Below are 21,354 nucleotides of genomic sequence, written 5' to 3' on the forward strand. Positions count from 1 at the left end.
CCCTGAACCCAGAGCTTCCCGTGCTGGCTGGACTGCCTGGCTAATAAGCCCCGGAGATCCTCTTGTGGCTTCTAAAGGCATGTCCCCATAAACCCTGCTTTTACAGGGGCCCGAGGATTGAACTCAGGTCGGGTCCTCATGTTTGCACAGCAAGCACTTTGCCAATTGAGCCATCTCCTCTGCCGTAGCCATGCCTTTCTTAAAGGACGCCGTGACACTTGTGAAGGAGCCACATCAGCTGCCTGTGGTCCCGTTTTCGTGGTTCCTCCCAAGCCTGTTTGCTGCCTTCAACATAACACTGCTGGTCTTTTTGAGTGGCCTTTTCTTTGGATTTCCGTAAGTGTCCCATACCATCTGTTAGGTTTTATTTTTATTTTTTAATTTATTGTTTTTTCAAGACAAAGTTTCTCTGTGTAGAGATCTTTGGAAGAACAGCCAGTGCTCTTAACCTCTGAGCCATCTCTCCAGCCCCCTTACCTAGTTATTTTTATTTATTTGTTTGTTTGGAGACAAAGTTTCTCTGTGTAACAGTCGTGACTGTCCTGAACCCACTTTGTAGACCAGGTTGACATCAAACTCGAGAGATCTGCCTGCCTCTGCCTCCCCAAGTGCTGGGATTACAGGTGTGCACCACCACACCCAGCTCTTAGTTTTCTTATATGGAGACAGGAATAAAAATATAGTACAGAGGCAGGGGGGTTGCAGGAAGGAGCGCTGGGGAAGAACAGTCTAGTTGGAGGAAAAGAAATGTAGGCCGCCGGGTGTGGTGATGCGCCCCTTTAATCCCAGCACTTGGGAGGCAGAGGCAGGTGGATTGCTGTGAGTTTGAGGCCAACCTGGCCTACAAAGTGAGTCCAGGACTGCCAAGGCTACACAGAGAAACCCTGTCTCGAAAAACAAACAAACAAAAAAAGAAACATGCAGGCCTGGGGTTCTGGAGAATTGGTTCATGGGGGTGGAGGGTAAATGCTGCTGGTACTTCTGGTGACATTTGATGGGTCCTCTGTGAGTCTGTCCCTTGTCTTGATCCTTAGAGCTAGCTTTAAGTTCTGTGAGTGCTGACCCAGCTGGGCAGGGCCTCGGGGGAGCAGGAAGGGTGGGGAGCTCTGGGCTGCTCCAGCTTGGGACTGAAAGTGGCTCTGGTCTCAGTTGTAGGTGGCTGGTTGAGCACGGGGAGTGGGCCTTTCCCATGGTCACGGGCCCGCTCTTCATCCTCACCTTCTGCAGTCTTGTTTCGCTCAACTTCTCAGACCCTGGTATCTTACATCGAGGTAAGGACTGGGCCCTCGGGAAGAGGGAAGTGGTACCCCAAAAGTCTTCCAATTGCTTCAGAAGGGTGGGCTACGTAGAGAAGCCAGTAGGCTTGTCCAAAACCAGTTTGCGTTCCCTCTTCTCACTACACAAAATGTCAAGCGCCACTGCTGTTTGCAAGGCAACGCTCTATACACAAGGCTGGCTAGAGCATGCCCCCACCAACACACCTCTCTGTGTCTCTTTCATCTCCACCCCTGTCTCTCACTCTGATGGTCAGCTTGCTCGGTAAGGCCAGGGATTCTCTTGTCTACCTCTTCCCCGTGCCTAGCGTCACTGTAGGGCTGTCCGGAGGAGCAGCAATCTAAGGGTCACCGCCTAACTCTCTCCCATGTCAGGCTCTGTTGACGAGGACCCCATGACGGTGCATGTGCTGCGTGTGAACCAAAGGGCTTTCTGCCTGGAATGGTGCCCAAAGTGTTGCTTTCATCGCCCACCCCGGACCCACCACTGCCCCTGGTGCAACATTTGTGTGGAGGTGATTGTCCCCTTCCTAATCTGCCCATTGGCTAACCTGTCACTTAGAAGCCTCATGTGTGGGCCAGGGAGAGCTATCCATGACAGGATAAACTGTTCTTGGTCCCTCACACAGCTCCTGCCTTTATGCCTGTGTCTGGCCAGAAAGGCTGGCATGTCAACATGGGTACTTTCATGTGTTCTGGGGCCGGGGCCAGAGTGACAGTCCTTATCTCCTGGTTTGCTGTCAGTGGATAGATATCTAAACCCTTCATCTGTCTATAGACCTGGCCTGGGGACTTTCTCTCCCCTCCCTTGGATGTTTTTGGTTTTGTTTTTGTTCTTCAAGACAGGTTTTCTCTGTGCAGCCTTGGCTATCCTAGACTCACTTTGTAGATTGGGCTGGCCTCGAACTCACAGAGATCCGCCTGCCTCTACCTCCCAAGTGCTGGCATTAAAGGCGTGTGCCACCACGTCCGGCTTCCTTTGGATGTTTTAAGTTGGGAGGGTTTCCTGGTTTGTGAGAGCATGTTTTGCCAGCACTGGCAGACTGGCTTACAGATGCCTCGGGGTGGGGGTGGGGTGAAGCCAGCTGGGCAAGGCTGTTTTACGGCTTCACCTAACAGATAAAGGTCCAGAGATAGTCTGTGTCCTACCAAAAGCTGCAGGACAAGTCTCACAGCACAAGGAGGCACTGGGAAAGCTCAGTGACTTTGGGGTCAATTGTATTCTAACTGAAATGTCACCATTAGGGACTTTGTCACTAGGATTCTTACTGGGGGTGAAAGTCAGCATGGGGGGACCAAAAGTAAGTGATGTAGAGGGCTGAGCTGTTTGGGTGATGGAAGGTGGGCCGAAGGATGGAAGCTGAGCCAAAGGGACAGATCCTGGAGGCCTGCTCCTCTTCCTGTCACAGGACTTTGACCACCATTGCAAGTGGGTCAATAACTGCGTCGGTCACCGCAACTTCCGCCTGTTCATGGTGCTGGTCCTGTCCCTCTGCCTCTACTCAGGAGCCCTGTTGGTCTCCTGCCTGGTGTTCCTAATTCGCACGAGCCATCTGCCCTTCTGCGTGGACAAGGCAATGGCGTATCTACACATGCCCAAGGGGCCACGTGAAGGAGCAGTGGGGAGGGGTTGAGGAAGGTGAGAGATGAGGTCTTAGAGGGGTAAAGTCAGTGATGGATGAAGCTTAGCAGAAGCCACTGGGGAGGCTCGGTGTGGACAATGACAGTAGGAAAATGGATGGAATAAAGAATAAATAAGAACCTAGTAAGGCCATAGAATAACGAACGTCTAAAAGGGACAAGCAGAGCAACAGCGTGGTGGGATGGGGTGGGCGGGAGCAGCGGTGGGGAGGGGAAGATGCGCTGGACCGGGGTCGTGGCTCCTTAGCTGGTGAGCATCCTGGTGGCTGTGCCGGCTACCTGCTTCCTGATTCCTCTCTTCATGCTGCTGCTGATCCAGGCCGTATCTGTGAGCTCGGCGGAGCGCTCCTACGAGAGCAAGGTAAGTGGGCGTGGCGTGGGTGTCCGTGGGTTTAGGTTAAGGTCTGGCCGTGGGAAGCATCCTGCGCCTTCTGGATCTGATTCTCCACACTGCCTTTGGCGGCGAGTGTAAGGTCTTCGGGACGCATCCAGCTCAGACCACAGCGCCACCTGCTGGAGCCCCGTGTTAGCTCTCTGTCCCGGGAGTACCGCTGTGTGCTAGGCTGCCTGCCTTTGAGGGCTATGGGGTATGGAGGTGGCTGCTTGGCGCACTTACCCTAGACCACACTTGGGGTCACATGGCATCTGTGTTTAATTTTAATACAAGCTACCAGATTGTCTTTCAAGGCACCACTTTGAGATTATACAGCGATGAAAATTCCAGTTGCTTTACCTCTTTGCCAGCACTTGACACTGCTGGAGGTTTGTTTAGTTTTTCATTTTAACACATCTAGTAAACGTGCTGTGGCATCCTGTAGCTTTGATTTATGTTTTCCTCATAAGAGTGGTTCCGGGTAGTATATCTTTGTTTGTTGTGCTTTGTTTTTGTTTTTTGTTTTTTGTTTTTTGAGACAGGGTTTCTCTGTGTTGCCTTGACTGTTCTAGACTCCTTTTGTAGACCAGGCTGGCCTCAAACTCACAGCGATCCACCTGCCTCTGCCTCCTGAGTGCTGGGATTAAAGGTGTGCTCCACCATGCCCAGCACTATACAGAAATTTTGTGGGTTTATATTCTGCCTTTAGTTCTATGATTTCTTTCTTTCTTTTTCCCTTAGAGACAGGGTTTCTCTGTGCAGCCTTGGCTGTCCTGGACTCGCTTTGTAGACCAGGCTGGCCTCAAACTCACAGAGATCTGCCTGCCTCTGCCTCCCAAGTGCTGGGTTTAAAGGCATGTGCCACCACGCCCAGCTTAGATCTATGATTTCTTTGGGTTAAATTCTGTATGTGGTAAAGGCTAGCTTTTGCTTTTGAAGTTATTTATTTTTTATGTGTAGCAGTGTTTTCCTGGAAGTATGTGTGTGTACCACGTACATGCCTGGGTCCCGTGGAATCCAGAAGAGGGTGTCAGAGGAGTTCCAGTCCTGAGTCTCCATGTGGGTGCTGAGAACTGAACCTAAGTCCTCAGCCAAAACAGACAGTGGTCTGAACCACTGAATTGTCCCCCCAGTTCCCCAAATCTGCTGTTTGCATATCTGCACCAATCGCTGAGCTGACTGGCTGAGGACATGTCACTGCTGTGACCATTGGGCCCATTCTGACAGTCCCTTCTCCTCCTCATCCCCTTCCAGTGCAGGTACCATCAGGGGTACAACCCCTTTGACCAGGGCTTTCCCAGGAACTGGTATCTAGCGATGTGTGCGCCACTGGGTCCCAAGTGAGTTGGGAAGCCAGACATCTGAATGGTGGATCCCAGGGCTTAAGGGGGGGGGCGGAGTGGCTCCCTCGCCCCACCTCTCAGACCATGCACTTTTCAAGCCTTTCCTCCTCAACCACCTCCACTCCCCCCACATCCCCCCACTCCCACACCCCTCACCTCCCCACCCTCCCTCCCCCCCACTCCCACACTCCTCACCTCCCCACCCTCCACCCCCCTACTCCCATCTGCCCCAGGGACCCTTGTGAGCCTTTCTGTAGAGTTTTGCCTCAAAAGACAGAGTTGATGGGGGTGAGGGAGCTGCAGCTAGAAGAGGTTACCCAAGCTCCAGACAGGCCTGAGCCCTGGGATATGTTCCCAAACTGAGAGAGAGGACGGGCCCTGGCTAAGAAGGGAGTTGACTCCTTGTACCTGGCCTGTTACTTCCTCAGGTACATGTCTGAAGCCATTTATCTGCAAAGACCTGTGGGGACAGAGTGGATCCGTGAGAACACGCAACCCTCTCCACCGCGTCCTCCTGAACACTGTACTCCAGGTCCCCCTGGGCCCCAGCCTCAACCTCGGCACACAGCAGGGATGGGGATCCTAGGGAGTGGTGAGGCTGCAGTTCTCCAGGTGAGGCGAGGCCGGCAGAGGGTATCTGTGGAAAAGCCCCTAGGAGGTGGGGCTGCTTCTGAAGCTGTGGTACTGAGAGCTTGGTGGAGGGGACCTTGAAGAGGTGTGGTCACAGGCCTCCAGAATACTCTTTCTTTCTTTCTTTCTTTCTTTCTTTCTTTCTTTCTTTCTTTCTTTCTTTCTTTCTTTCTTTCTTTCTTTCTTTCTTTCTTTCTTTCTCTCTCTCTTTAATGATTTATTTATTATGTATACGATGGTCTGCCTGCATGTACACCTTCAGGCCAGAAGAGGGCGCCATATCACATTATAGGTGGTTATGAACCGCCATGTGGTTGCTGGGAATTGAACTCAGGAAAGGACCTCTGGAAAGAGCAGTCAGTGCTCTTAACCTCTGAGCCATCTCTTCAGCCCACCTCCAGAATACTTTCAGGCACCCCACCCCAGAGAGAAACCCCAACTTGCTTTGGGTCCTGCGCCAGTCACTAAGTCTGGACGGGTTTCCTCGGGGTGCTAATGAGGGCAGAGATTAGCCTACAGTTTATACCTTTTTTTTTTTTTTTTTTGGTTTTGTTTTGTTTTTCGAGACAAGGTGTTTCTCTGTGTAAAAAGCCCCTGGCTATCCTGGACTCGCTTTGTAGACCAGGCTTGCCCTGAACTCACAGAGATCGACTTGCCTCTGCTTCCCGAGTGCTGGGATTAAAGGCGTGTGTGACCACGCCCAGCCAGTTTATATTGTTTTTGAAGACTATTCCTTTATTTAGATGAAAATTTTACATACAGCTCAATTTCATTGAAATATATGCAAGCGGGACGTTAGGAGTACAAAGGGGCGAGTCGTCACAGATTCCCTCCCAACGCCATGACTTTTAAGGGGCTAGTCTCCTCTTAGCTCAGTCAGCGGGGGTGGGGGTGCGAGCTGGAGTTGAGGAGACTGCAAGGAGCCCGCATGTGTCCACTCTGTTTAGATCCATGCCAGGCCAAGGCTGTCCCTACTGTCAGAGGCTCCTAGGCAACGATACTTAGCCCGGTGCACACAGAGCCGGCACCACCTGAATCTGCGCCTCGCAGTCTGAGTCCACGTGGTCCACTCCGGCTCAGTCCCTGTTGTTTCATTGGTGGAAGCATTGACACCCTCCAAGCCTCATTAAATGTTGATTGTTGGTTTCTGAGGAAGGTGTCAGGCCTGTTCAAGGGATGAGGGGATAAAGACCTCCAGGGTTGGGCAAGGCAGGATCCCTGGAGGCTCAAGCTCAGGTTTAGCACGGCCTAGGCAGGACACTAAAGCTTCTCTCTTTCTTACGACGGGCCGAATGTATTAACCTGATGAGGGTTGGAGATGGTGTGAGAGAAAACCGCCAGCCATTGTGTGCACTGGGGAAGGACGCAGCCTCCTCCCTGCAGTTACTGTATCTTGCAGCAGAGGGCACCCACTGTCTGGGGAACGAGCAAGTCCCGCTTGGCCCTTTGCGTTGTGGCGCTGGACCCATAGGTTGGAAAGCCAGCAGGCTAAGTGTGGATATCCTTCCAGCGGCTGCTCTAAGAGACCTGGAGGAACACGGAGTGCTCAGTCTCATACTAAGCCTGCATCATTCTTGCAACCGCGTCGCATTAAAAAAAAACAAACAAACAAAAAACAAAAAAACATACTGCACCCGTCCCTGGGGTTATCCAAGGTCCTGTGAGTCTTCAGGTCCCTGGGGGGAGCTTGGGGCAAACTAAACTCTAGCTTTACCAGCCGCCACAGTGTGGCCTTGTATAGCATAGGGCATCTCCCAGCTCTTTAGACAGTAAAGCTCAGCCACAAGTCAGCTTCTGTCCCGTATCAGCCCCACTGCCACCGCGGATCCCCAGTCCCACCGCGGATCGCCTCCTGTCCCTGGAAGCAGCTCCATCTGCTCTGTTTCTGGCCCTCTAGGCTGCTGGCTAGCTCGTTTTCAACCTCAGGAGCATCTTTGGGGCTTGAGTCTTTTCTCCAGTTTTACCCTTGCTCTATTTTTTTCTTTTCTTTTCTTTTTCTTTTTTGTTTTTCGAGACAAGTTTCTCTGTGTGGCCCTGGCTGTCCTGGACTCGCTTTGTAGACCAGGCTGGCCTCAAACTCACAAAGATCCACAAGTGCTAGGATTAAAGGCCTGCGCCACGACGCCCGGCTCCTTGCTGAGTTTTTCTGGGTGGAGTTTTGGAGGCCAGGTGTGCTGTCCCATGACTTTAATCCTGGCACTCAGGAGGCAAAGGCAGGAGGACCTCTCTGAGTTCAAGACCAGCCTTGGCCCTTCCAGATGGTGCCAGGGACCACATTTTGGGTTATTGGGGGGGGGGGGCACATTTAACTGTAGAGCTAAAGCAGCCCTGTGGTTACATGGCGGGCAAGGACAGGAATAGCACTTCCAAGCCACTGAGCCCAGATCTATGTCTATGCTTGGCTGTGGATTTCCTGTGTGTGCAGAAGGGCGCAACCCAGCTTCAAGAAAATTGCAAGGATGGGGCAGGTGGGGTCTGCTTCCTACTTTCCCCAAAGGAGAGCTCCCCAAATAGCCTGGGCCTGGGTCAGATGAATAGAGGGGTCCAGTGGCCTCGACCAAGGCTTTGATTAAATGCTGCAAACTCCTGGCTTGGGCGGAGTACTTGCTGAAGCTGTTAGGGGCTTCAGAGAGGCTGACTGCTTCGGCCCATCTTGCCTTGGGATTGAATACTTATTGGTTCCTAGCCTCCTGGTATGCTGGGGGCTCACCCAGTCTCAGGCGAGGGGGGCCTTCAGAGGCTTGAGCCACGTTACCTTCCCTGATGCTGTAAGGCCTCAGTTACCCCCACAAAGGATGCTCTCAAGCGAGGCCCTGACCTCTCCAAAGGCCGGTCACTCCTGCTCTGGGGTAGAGATTCAAAATTTCTCTGTTCTTCCTATAGCTTTAAGAAGGACCTAGCTGACACTTTCCCTCAATGGCCCTTTGCCTTTCCTAGACCTCGGGCCAGGCTAGAAAGGCTTCAGGTCCCACCTTCCCCTCTGCCCATCCTTTGCTTCTCAGATGTACCCCACCCAGTCCGTGGCCAACAGATAAGGTGAGAGCTGTTATCAGAGTCCCCTGAGGGGGCCTGCTGCCCATAAGCCCAGAATGCCATGCCACCCTCAACGAGCCAGAGCCAAGAGTGACCATGTGCCAAGTTGTAGCTGGAGCCCCTCTGCCGAGTCCCAAAAATATCTTGATCCATCCCCCATGGCCTTCAGGGAGGTCAAGACTTATAGGGTAAGAGACAAGTCTCAAGTGATTGACTCAGCCCTGCTGCCAACTAGAGTGCCTGATATGTCACTTTCTTTTGCTCATCTCAGTGGTTCCCCACAGTCATTTACCTCACAAAGAGGCACAGGCTTTGGCTGCCCTAGAGGAGGATTGGGGGTCAGAGACCCTTCACCCCACAGCGCACCGTCACTGGTTTCAGACAGGGTTTGGGGACTAGAGAGGGGAGTGGCTGGCTAAGAAAACCTCTGGTTCCCAGAAGACTGGTACCATTTCTACATGCAGCGGCTCCAGCCGGGGAGCCTGGGCAAAGGGTACAGAGCCTGGCTCTCTCGCCTCAGGCTCTGATAAGGCAGTATGTCTCCATCCCCCTGGGAGCTGATAAAGAGGCTGCTGAGGGCCTCTCCATCCTGGGCCACCTGATAACGGTTCCTGCGGCTCCTGGTTCACCCCACCCTGCTCTGCCCTAACCACCCCACCCAAAGGGGGGGGGGGGTTGGCTGCAAGTGGCTGAACATGGGGCAAGGCAGGGATGAGAGAGCAGAGGAGACTTCCATAGCATGACCGTCAGGGTCAGAGGGTCAGGCTCCTTGCAGCTCATGGGGCACAGGGGCCGGTCACCCTCATGGGCACCTGGGTCTTGTGTCAGGACCTTGGGAGACCTCCATCTGGGATGGTGTCTTGTGTGTCTGTGTGTGTGTGTGTTGTGTATGTGTGCATATATTTGCGTTTTGCCTGCATGTATGTCTGTGTGAAGGTGTTGGATCTTGAAGTTACAGACAGTTGTGAGCTGCCTTGTGGGTGCTGGGAATTGAGCCCAGGTCCTCTGGAAGAGCAGTCAGTGCTCTTACCCGCTGAGCCATCTCTCCAGCCCCTGGGACTGTGTGCCTTTAGTTATTAGCAAGCAGATGCAGCCATGGGTCCTGTCAAGCCTGTGCTAAGGTGTCCGTAATGGTTCCTTTCATCTTCACATGAGTCCTGCAAAGTTGCTGTTCTAGTTTTAGAGAGGCCGGAACCAGCAACGTCCCCTGGTCATGCTAAGTGGGGGAACCGAAATCCCCCTAAGCCTCTCCTACCACATGTTCTACCGTGTGAAGACAGACTGTGGGCTTCTCTAGGAAGCAAGCTGAGTGGTCACAAGTGATAGCATTGTCGCAGGCGCTGACCAGACAGCGGTACACCAACACTCGCCAGTGTGATGCTTAATCAGTGATGGTCATCATTGTTTGATGGCGACTCAAGGAGGCGGGCCTTTGTGTGACCCGCTTAGGGCATCAAAATGCCGGTGACCTTGTCAGCAGAGTTCACTGCTGCTGGGGTTTAAAGTGGGATCCCTTGAGGCTGAGCGGTGATGAGGGAAAAGTGCTGCTTCAGGGGAAGGTTTGTTTTATAGAAAGTCCACCCCGGGGATGTCTCCCAGGCAAAAGGGAAGAGAAGACTGAGCTGTGAAAGCTGGGACTCGCCTGGGGAGCAGCAGCATGGCCTTAGAGCCTTGGCTATGCACTTCAGCTACGCAGGCAGCTTGTGTCCATGGCACCTCAGGCTGAAGGAAGTCAAAAGCCATTTGTTGTTCCTGGCTCCTGCTTCTCAGTGTCCGGGGGGGGGGGGGGGGGCACGGCTCACCTCCCCTCACCTTCCCAGTGCATTGTCCTTCCTCTTCCTTCCGCCCTGTCAGCCTTTCACGAAGCCCCTCCTACTCCCCATCCCTTTAACACTCCCCCCCACCCCCTGGCTTTTCCTGGATGACAACTTCCAGGAACACCAAGTCAATGGAGGGCTTTCAAGTAGGAGAGTCTAACTGTGGCTCTTGGAAACTGTGGGATCTGGTACAGCTCACGAGGGCTGGAGGCAGCGTTTGTACAGGGTGCCTTTGTCTGTTTCTGCCAGGGGGTGGTGGGGTGGTGAGGGAGGGCTCTTGCGGCCCCAGTCAGGCACCCACTGCTAACTGGTTTCTGACTGGGGCAAGTTTTGTTTTTGCTATGGAAGTCAGAGATTCAAAATGGGGGAGACCCTGTGGGTTGTGTGGAAATGGTGGGTGTGGGGCACGGGCACGGCTTCCCCTGGAAGCACATGGCTAACGAAGGCCAGCTGTAGCTGTCTCCAGGTGTCCGCCTTGTGCCCTTTCCAGACCTTGTGTTAAGAAAGCTGAGCCAGATCCCTGGCCTGTCAAACAGGAAGGGCCTAGAGAACTTGCTGCCTGGCGTCAGTGAGTAGGACCACAGGATGACGACAGCAGTTACAGTCACTTTGAATGCTTTTCTGTGTGCCAGGCATTGGCTTAAATGCTCTGCTTGTATTAGCTCATTTAATCAAGCAAGTGTGTGAGGAAGGCACTGCTAGTACCTCTGTGGGTGTGACCCTGGACAGTCCCCAGACCTACAAGAGCAGGACTCCTGCCCTGATCTGGAATTCCATTTTTTGGTGGGGTGGGTGGGAGGGGGGCAGTGAATTTCAAGACAGGGTCTCTCTGTGTAGCCTTGGCTGTCCCAGACTCACTCTGTAGACCCGGCTGGCCTGTAGACCAGGCGATCCGCTTGCCTCTGCCTCCCAAGTGCTGGAATTAAAGGTGTGCACCACCATGCCTGGCCTGGAATTCCTTTTTAAATTAAATTTAAATCATGTGTTTGAGGCAAGTGCCCAATCACTGAGGTACAGTTTAAAATTTTGAGCAGGTTGTATCAAGTTATTGTGGTCTTGAGTTCAGTCGGGAGCCAGCCAGGCCTGGAACCTGTGAGCCTCAGTCTACAGCCTCCAAGCAGATGGCATCACAGGCCTGTGCCACTGTGTCCCTCACACCCAGGATTCTGGCTCAATGACTAAGACCCTGGCCTGTGCCCAATCCTATACCTGTGAGGACCCTTTGCCTAAACTTGTCACATTAGACCTCCTCTGTCCCCTAGCAGCAATGGAGAACAAGAGGTCATCAGGTAAGTGTGCCGACTCTGGGCAGAGAGAACTCTGCTGGCAAACAGCCCACTAGTTTCTGGATCTCTCTTTACCCCATGGGCAAAATAGAGAGATGCCCTTCCTGCTGGCCCCTTCTTGGCCAGGGCAGCAAGGTGCTGTGGAGACAGCGAGAGTGACACTCTGGAGACGTAGGGTGGGAACAGGTTTTGCTGCTTCCTTCAGGATGTCCGGGACATACCCCAGCCTCTCAAGGTCATTCTTCCTCATCTGACAACAGATGATAGGAGCCGATGTCTGGCCTCACATTTGCTGTGGTGAGTCACACTACAAAGTGTGGACTCTCCTCTCTGACAACAACTAAGATGGCATGGTTGCCTGGAGGCAGTGAAAGGACCACCTTAGTCCGCTTAGGGGCTTCTGTGAAGGATTGACCCCCGACCCTGCCCCGAGATTGAGCTCATGGTTTCACATATGCTAAACGTACCGTCCTTTTCTCCGTCTCTATTGACATTAGAGACAGGTTCTAGCATTAAACTTGTTCTTTAGCCTAGACACACCCTGAATTTACAATCTTCCTGTCTCAGCCTCCAAAGTAGCTGGGAATATAGAGCCGGGCCACCAGGCTGGGGTCCCATTCTCTCGTGTTTCTGTCTGCTCTCTTCAGCCCTCTGCCCTTTTGCACACACTAGACTGAAATGACTTGGAAGTAGCCACCTTTCTATGGAGAGCTTCTCAGCTCCCTCTCTCCTTTAGCCAAGTTGACTTCCAGAGGAAGGAGCTAGGCTTGATCTTGGGGGACAGGGGTGGGCCTCATGGCTGCCAGCTGGCAGTACAGACTAGAGCCCCCAAGCCCCTGCTGTGGGAGCCTGGGGTGAAGGTGTTTGTAAGGCTGTGAGGTCGGGCTGTGCCCGTGTACTCTCACTATCCGCAGGGACTGGGGCTGTGGGCCTGGCTCAGATGCCAGGTTCTGGTTGCCTTGGGTACAATCCAGAGCAGAGAGGAAAGGAACCGCTTCCAAAGCAGAGGCTAGGAGGAGGCACACAGAGGGCTCTTTGCTCTGGACTGAAGCCTTTCAGGTCTGTTTTCTTTTAAATATCCTGCAGCAGGAAAGAGAAGCCCAAATCCAGACATTCCTAAAACATTCAGGTGGCTTTAAAGGAGTGATTTGTTTGATTTTTTTTTTCCATCCCACCCCACCCTGTTTTTGTTCAGTGGGGTCTCGGGGACCAACCCCTGGAGTTTGGTTGGAAGGTCCACACCCTTCCAGTTTCATCCGTATAGCAGCTGCTTAAAAGGGACCCGAGATCATCCTGGAGCTTGCTTTTTCTGCTTTAGTCTGTTTTCGTTTTCTTTTGCCATGCTGAAGACCAAACTCTTGGCCATGTGTGTACTAGGTTGCACACTACCACTGAGCTACATTCCCCATTGTTTTGTTTGAGGTCTCTTTGATCCCCAGCTGTAATGGCACCTCGATCACACCCTTTTCCTGGAAAGTCTCTCCCGTGACCTCAGGGGTCAGACACACAGTGACTTCTGACTTAGTGTTATTCTGCCTGACTCTCTTATCCACCCACCACTGTCGCTGTGTCCCTGAGGTCCCACCAGGGCAGCGCCTGGCTCCCAGAGTCTTTACGGCTTCCCTGGCCACCAGCCTGGTGGCCTCTCCAGTGCATCAGGCTTTGTGCCTTTCTTTGCCATGTTGTAATGAACTTGGTAGAGGTGGTGCGCGAGGATGAGCAGAAGGCCAAGGCTAGCCCGGATTCTAAGAGTGAGGCAGGAACAGCCACTGGGAAAGAGGAAGCCAGGGTTAGTGTGAAGAGGGAGAAAAGCCCAGAGTGTGGCCCAAAGCTGGCCTGGGCCAAAGGGAAACAGGAATCCTTTAGCAGCTACTCTTGCGTTTGGGGCCGGGGAGTCCTGGGAGAAGAGGCATTGGGAGGGGGAAAGACATTCAAGACCTTATTGCTTGGAAGAGGAGATGCCTAGGGGGGGTAAAAGTGCTTGCTGAGCAAGTCTGATGACCCAAGTTCTAGTCCTGGAACCGACATTGGGTAAAACCAACCAAAAAAAAACCAAAAAACAAAAATCAACCCATACAAGGTGGAGTTTGCCTGTCATCCCAGCACTCTGTAAGAGAGCAGGAGATAAGAGTCACAGACGCTGTCAGGCTGGCCAGCATGGAGCAGGCAGTACAGTGGCAGAAATGAGAGAGACCCTGACTCAACACTTATAGAGAACCAATCCTCCAAAGCGGTCCTGGGACTGCTCTGTGGCCTATGTGCTCCAACACACACACACACACACACACACACACACACACACACACACACACACACACACACGCATATTGTCTATTTAAGAAGAGATGTTAAAGGGAAAAAAAGCCAGGTGTCGTGGCGCACACCTTTAATCCCAGCACTTGAGAGGCAGAGGCAGGTGGATCTCTGTGAGTTCGAGGCCAGCCTGGTCTACAAAGTGAGTCCAGGACAGCCAAGGCTACACAGAGAAACCGTGTCTCCTAAAACCAAAAAGCCTGGAGCCTAAACTGGATAAATGGAAGAAGGGTCACTCACTCATTCACTCATCAAACACGGAGTGACTGGGGTGTGTCTAGGAAGCAGCAACAAAGTGAAGTGAAATTTTAAAAAGAATACATGTATTTGTAGTATAATTAAATGCTGTTTTGAAATTACACGTGTAGGGGCCACACAATGGCTCATGATTAACAGCACCAGCTGCTCTTGCAGAGGATCTGGGTTTGGGTCTCAGCACCCACATGTCTGCTCACAACCACCTGTAACTCCAGTTCTGAGAGATCGGATGGCCTCTTCTGACCTCTGCAGGCACCAGGCACACCTGTGTTGCACAGACATACACACAATCATAAACATAAAAATGTAAGTCTTTTAAGTAAAAGAAATGTGCATATTATTTTTAAACGACGAGGCAAATTAATCAAATATGACGATTGAGTAGGAGTTTCTTAAGTAGGGGGTATTCTGGCTGTTGGCAGGGGTATCAGGACACCTGCTTTCCAGGCCAGCTTTCCCTCTGCTTTGCTGGGTGACTATGAAAATCTTTTCCCTTTCATGCACAAAACTAGGCCCTCTCTGGCACTTTCCAGCTCAGACGTTACCTGAGAATAATTAGGACCAGATGCATTTGGGCAGTTTTATTGGCACAGATGGTGCTACCCACCCCTGTGCAGGCCCAGCCAGCCAAACCTTAAACCAGCCTGGGCCCCTCTCCCAACCAGGAGGAAGCAGCCCCCACAACCTCCCCTCCCACCAGCTGTGGGCTCTGATCTCAAATTAGAATTAGGCCTCTTTTCTCTGCCTGGGTATGAATCATGAAAAGCCGCCTACACCATCAGCTGCAGCCTCAGGAACAAAGAGGAGACTTCGAGGTTGTGCGGCCCAGCCACCCTAGCTCTGAAACTTCAGTAGGGAAAGAAGGGGACCAGATAGGCATGTATAGTGGCACAATCCAGTGGCATGTGTATTACAGGTCTCAACTTATACCAGGTCCCCACAGCTCGCTGGGTGGGCGACAATGACCTCCTGTGTCACAAGGAGGTGGTGACAAGGTAGTCTCAGTCCTCAGTGCAACACGGGCTCAGGGTGGAGCGGCTCCCTACGTCCCAGAGTGGGATGGGCCAGGCTCTCCCCAGGGCTGAGACAGAGAGACTTCCAGCTGCCCATCCCAGCTGTGTTTCAGTCCCCATCCCTGTCCACACTCCCTTAGTTTTGTCATAGCAGGAGTTTAAACCCATTTTGGATTGCGTGCATGGGAGAAATAAAATTCATCAGGAGAATTTTCTCGCTTTGTTCCTGGGCTTCTGTCCTTCCTGGTTCCATACCCTTCTTCTCCTCAAAAGCCCACAGATCCATTTCCTTTCACAATGTTCTTTTGTTCCTACTTGGTCAACTGACTTCACACCCTTTCCCTCAGCCTGCACCTCACTTCTGCCCCCTTTATTTTTCCTTAATTCCTAAAGGAGAAGAAATTATATCCATTCTCCCACTGGACTTTAGTTTGCCAGTCACACAGTCAAGATAAACAGAAATCAATCTCATTTTTTTTTTTTTTGAGACAGGGTTTCTCATGTAGTCCTGGCTGTCCTGGAACTGGCTCTGTGAACTAGGTTGGCCTTGAACTCAGAGATCCGCCTGCTCTGCTTCCCGAGTGCTGGGATTAAAGGCGTGTGCCGGTGCTCTCACCCCTGTGAATACCTTATCTCTTCTATAAAAGGACTTCAAGAGGCCAGCAGGGGCTGCTCGCTCAAATCCCAACTAGTGTGAGACAGCCAGCTGGCCAGCCCAGGGTGCACCTTAAAATACAGCTTTAATTAGAGAATCATGGTATGGCCTTTTCTCGTTGTGATTCTCACGTTTAACACTGTCACTTGTATATGTGACGATGGCAGCATGCCATCACCAGGACAGGACATATTATGCATACCAGTATTTGTTGTTCTTTTTTCTTGGCTTTTCGAGACAAGGTTTCTCTGTGTAGCCTTGGCTGTCCTGGACTCACTTTGTAGACCAGGCTGGCCTCAAACTCACAAAGATCTGTCTGCCTCTGCCTCCCCAGTGTTGGGATTAAACGTGTGTGCCACTGGGAGCCGGCCCTGCCCTGATGCCATGGGAGCAGGAGAGCAGGCCCTGCCCTGAGGACACAGGAGAGGGTGAGCAGGCCCTGCCCTGATGGCATGGGGGTGAGAGAGTGGGCCCTGCCCCGAGGACATGAGAGCGGGTGTTACGTCCCTGCCCTGATGGCATGAGAGCAGGAGAACAGGCCTGGCCCTGGGGACATGGAAGCAGGAGAGCAGGCCCTGCCTGATGGCAGGGGAGCAGGAGAGCAGGCCCTGCCATTATAACAGCTGGCCCTGCCAGGATGACATGGGAGAGGGATTGTGGGCCCTGCCCTGATGACATGGGGGCAGGAGAGTAGGCCCTGCCCTGAGGACAAGGGAGCGGGCCCTGATCCAGGGCTCTGAGTGAACCTCACCCCAACATCTACCCCATGTATGACCTGCTGGAACACATGAAGGGGCCAGACCTGCAGACTCAAAGATTAAGTATCTCCTTGACACACAGCAACAACTGGATATCCAACAGCAGTCACCAGTGAGGATCCTGTAACGATAGTGTAGGCCTCAAACCAGACCCATGACTCATAGCAATGAGCATTTGAAAGTAAACATATGTGGACAAAAGGCTATACTGCATGATACACTACAGCTTCTGTGACAAGACTTTTTGTTTTACTGAGGGAAGGAGAGGGATTTTGGTGCATGATGTGTAAATCATAGACATTCAATAAAAGTATACACACACATACACACACACACATATATATAGGTATGTGCCGCCACCACCCAGCCTATTTCTTTTCTTCTCCTCTTCCTCCTCCCCCTTCTTCTTCTCTTTCTCCTTTTTAATATTGCGCATGTGTGGCGCACACCTTTAATCCCAGCACTTGGGAGGCAGAGGCAGGCAGATCTCTAGTTTGAGGCCAGTCTGGCCTACAGAGTAAGTTCCAGGACAGCCAGAACTACATAGAGAGACACTGTCTCAAAAAAAAAAGAAAAGATGGAGAAGAGACTCTGCCTTCACCTTTGACCTCTATAGGCACCCACCGCACATGTGTACATAGGCATGTACTCTGCATACATTAAAAAATAGTAGCCCAATTTGAGTTTTAAAATCCATGTTTTGAGCCGGGCGTGGTGGCGCACGCCTTTAATCCCAGCACTCGGGAGGCAGAGGCAGGCGGATCGCTGTGAGTTCGAGGCCAGCCTGGTCTACAAAGTGAGTCCAGGATGGCCAAGGCTACACAGAGAAACCCTGCCTCAAAAAAACCAAAAAAAAAAAAAAAAAAAATCCATGTTTTGGCATTCTATGTACACATTTGTAAAACCACCTCTACCATCAGGATCCTGGGCAGGCCTGCCACTTCTAAGTATTTCTTTGAAGCCCCCTTGGGCCTGCTTTGCCTCCCCAGAGCCTCTCCCAGTGACTTACGGCCAGGATTCCAGGCCAGGAGAGCAGGCACCCAGCCCAGGCTTGCCTAAGCTCTGTCTCCTAGCCAAAGACTGCTTCAAGGAGCGTGAAGGATTCTTCCAGGAGGAATCTCAGAACTCTCTGTACCTTCTGCTCAACTTTACCTTGACCCTTTAACTGCAGAAGGAAAGGAGGAAGCAAGAAAGTCTATTTTAGAGGAAAGAAAAGCTTGTGCTCATATACAACAAAAGACATGCGTTAAGACCAACGAAGACACAGGTGTGAAGCCTAAAATCAGTGCAGGAATTAGAGTTCAGCTTATATAAAGAATGCCTAAAAATAAGATGGGGGGGGGGCGCGGGGAAGCCAGACACAGTGGCACACTCCTCTAATCCCAGCACCCTGGGAGGCAGAGGCAGGAGGATCTCTGTGAGTTCGAGGCCAGCCTAATCTACAAAGTGAGTCCAGGACAGCCAAGGCTACACAGAGAAACCCTGTCTCAGAAAAAAGAAAGAAAGAAAGAAAAAAGAAAAAAGAAAGAAACTCACTCCCCCTCCCCCAAAAAAGAAAAGGAAAAGGCAAGGATGACGTGAGTGGGCGTCTTGTGTCAACAGAACAGGTGTTGCCAGGAAACACATAAGGGCATTTGACTTCATTAGGAGCCAGGAGAGCACACATGGATGCTGCTTGTCAGCTTGGCAAGAATAAAAGAGTGATTAGTCCAGTACTCAGGAGCGTTCAGGGTAGAGAGGACACTCGCCGCCTCTCGCAGCTGTCGCCTCCACTCCCTTGGGAGAGCTGTTAAATTATCTTGTCAGGTGTTACTGCTCTGGCGCTCCTACTCACTTAGGACCCACGTTTACCTCTTTACCCCAGAGGCACTGGAGCTCCTGGGGTATACTGGGGCAAAAGACAGGGCAACTGCTCTCCCTATGAAAACAAAGAACTACAGGCGAACCTTCCAGGGGCAGACCAGTCCAGAGTGCACAGATATGAATAATTAAAAAACCCTGTAATCAAGCCATGGAACTTTTCAAGGTCAAATGGCTAAGTTACGGTGCATCGTAATGGGATCTAGTTCAGAAAAATAAAATCACCTCAGCTTCACTTCAGAAGCCAGTTTCAAGGGCAGAGCAGTATTGAACGAGGTGTGACAACAATGCGTTGTAACAGTGCTTTACCCACTGACTGCTCACCCGACAGCTTTAGGGGCTGAGAGAGCCAAGACCCCAGTTCACGGGGCCACCGAGCCACCTGGCAAGGCTCTGGAGGAGGCCGTGGCTTCTGGCAGCGCCATTCTAGATTTCACACTCTTCTCCCGAGTCCACATGTCCCGCTTTTGTAAGGACTCTGGTCTTATTGGATCAGGGCCCATCCTAATGACTTCATTTCAACTTGTGCACCTCTGCAAAGACCCTGTCTCCAAATAAGGTCACATTTTGAGGTACCCAGCTTAGGGCTCCTAATGCACCGGGTTGGAGGGACACAGTTCAATCCGTACCAACCATATAACTACAAAATAGCAGCTTACATGTGCCGTGGCCACACTTATACAAGCTTAGCCCTCCATAGATGTGAGCTCAGTAAAATGTAAGGGAATGGTAAAGGCTAAACCTGGAATAGTGGTTACTCGTGGGTGGAGGTGGGGGATGGGACGGGGCTCAGCCAGCTTTGATTGTCTTTCTTCTTATTATTTTTTCTTTTTTCAGCTTGGGATCCAACCACAAGGCTAAGCACATTCTCTTCCACTGTGCTGTACTACTAGCCCTATTCTTCTGTTTCTAGGGCAGGCAATAGGTTTGTTTTAATATTCTTTATGATATGTGTGTTATTTTTTTGTGTAGGTGCGTATGTACACATACCGGTGATGTGTACAGACGCATACGCGGTGTATGTCATGTGGAGGCCAAAGGCCTATGTCAAGTGTTACCCTTGCTCCTCTTCACCTTTTTGTTTTAAATAGGGTCTCTAACGGAACCTGGTACTCACCCATTAGTCAGCCAGTGAACCCCAGGAATCTGCTTGTGTCTCCTGTCCCCCAAGAACTGGGGTTACAGGTCCACTGGACACTGTTTTGTTTTAAGATTTATTTTATTTATTATGTCTACAGTGCCCTACATGTACATGTACACCTGCAGGCCAGAAGAGGGCACCAGATCTCATTATAGATGGTTGTAAGCCACCATATGGTTGTTGGGAATTGAACTCAAGACCTCTGGAAGTGCAGACAGTGCTCTTAACCTCTGAGCCATCTGTCCAGCCCTGGATACTGTTTTTATGCGGGTGCTCATGCACGCACGGGAGGCATGTTACCAGCTGAGACAGTTTCCCAGCCCCATGTATATTTTACTTATTTTCTTTTGAGATGGGGTCTCACACCTACCACAGCCTGGCCTCCAACTCCCTACATACCAAAATAATCTCCCTCTAACTGCTGGGATTACGGCATATGCCTCTATGGCCAGCTGTTGTTCTTTTTACTTTAGAGGTCTTGTTTATTTACTTATTCATTCATTTGTTTGTTTGTTTATTATTTCTGGCTTCTCAAGATATGGTTTCTTTGTGTAGCCCTGCCTGTCCTGGGACTCTTTCTGTAGACTTGGTTGGCCTTGAACTCAGAGACCTGCCTGCCTCTACTTCCTAGTACTGGGACTAAAAGTGTGCACCACCACATCTGGCTTGAAGAGGCAATTTATAATAAGTGTTAATTTTCCAAAAAGAAACATCAAATGACTGAGGTAGGGGTGGGCAGCATATTGGTGGGGGGGGAAGAGGAGAAAAACTGGAGGGAGGGGAGGATGGTCTTCCTGAGAAAACTGCTGGCTTCTGAGAGGTTAATGGCTCATGCGGGTTCATACAGCTGCTATGGACCATTTTGGAATGGCATCCGTGTCCCCAACTCCATCGTACGGGTCCCTTCCCACACATCTGCTGCCTCTTTCCTGAAGTTATTATCTGGATCCTTGGGTGCTGGCCATCAGGCTGCACACAGTAGGTGCTTGGTGAAGGCAAGGTCTCTTCGTCCCATGCCATTTCTTTCACACATGAAGTCTGAGTCCCGTCTGCCTCTCTGGCCAAGCGCAGACTCACAAACTGCTTGGCTGAGTCCTGGGTTTCTGAACTGACCCTAGGGGGAGGAGCCAGAGCTGACACCTAGAGAAACTGTCACAGGCTGCCCTGAGAGTGAGGACCAGTGGGTCAGTTGTCACTGAGGCTGTGTCCAGACATACCCCACCTGACCCCACAGCTGTTCTGAAACCTGGCGTTTGGTACAGCGACCTGGAACGCTTGCAATTTTGTGACCTCAGCTCATCGGTCCCTAGGGCGATGCGCCACCTGTCCACCATGATGAAGGAAATGCCGCGGTTTCCTGCCCCGAGTCTTCGAGTCTTCGTTCTCTGCTTCATGAAGTGCAGGGTTGCAGGAGTCAACCTGCAGGTCTCTGAGGAATAGAGATTCTCAGTTGCTTAGCAGACTTCCCTTGAGTCTACCAACAAGCCAGTGAAGACACAGGTTCCTGTTTTACTTTGCTTAAACTGGAGTTTTTAGCTTGCTGACACTTGCAGGAGTCAAAACCAGGCAAAGTTGGGGAAGGAAAAAAAAATCTGGGGCCTTCCAAACCCTAGAAGGAATGCAGTGCTGGGTGACACGCATCTCTGAAGACAGAACTGGGTCACTGGGGTAGCATGCAGAGGTACCACTGGCCTCCAGTGAGACTGAAAGCCAATCTAAGGAAATGGCACGGGTAACAGTGTGACATAGGATGTGTGTGTTGTTGAGAGAAAGTCAAGAAATTTTGTTATGTTTTGGTTTCTCTGTGGAGCCTTGCTTGTCCTGGACTTGCTTTGTAGACCAGGCTGACCTTGAACTCATAGAGATCCTCTTGCCTCTGCTTTCCTGAGTTCTGGGATTACAAGCATGTGCCACCTGGCCAGGCTAAGTCAAGAAATTTTTATCAACCTAAATGCTCAG

At 51.5% G+C, this 21,354-nt stretch overlaps 1 protein-coding gene across 1 annotated transcript; it reads left to right on the top strand.

Annotated features, from left to right (window-relative positions):
• The first annotated feature begins 190 nt into the window (after window positions 1-190).
• On the top strand, window positions 191-20,835 carry Zdhhc19 (zinc finger DHHC-type palmitoyltransferase 19). The gene is made up of 10 exons (XM_051150540.1): window positions 191-336; window positions 1,150-1,271; window positions 1,650-1,789; window positions 2,684-2,856; window positions 3,171-3,276; window positions 4,543-4,628; window positions 5,060-5,243; window positions 11,274-11,400; window positions 18,586-18,723; window positions 20,630-20,835. The coding sequence occupies exons 1-10, from the start codon at window positions 191-193 to the stop codon at window positions 20,833-20,835; spliced, it is 1,428 nt and encodes a 475-aa protein (XP_051006497.1).
• Window positions 20,836-21,354: the final 519 nt, after the last annotated feature.

This window comes from Acomys russatus, chromosome 8, assembly GCF_903995435.1.
Source record: "Acomys russatus chromosome 8, mAcoRus1.1, whole genome shotgun sequence".
Classification (NCBI taxonomy): domain Eukaryota; kingdom Metazoa; phylum Chordata; class Mammalia; order Rodentia; family Muridae; genus Acomys; species Acomys russatus.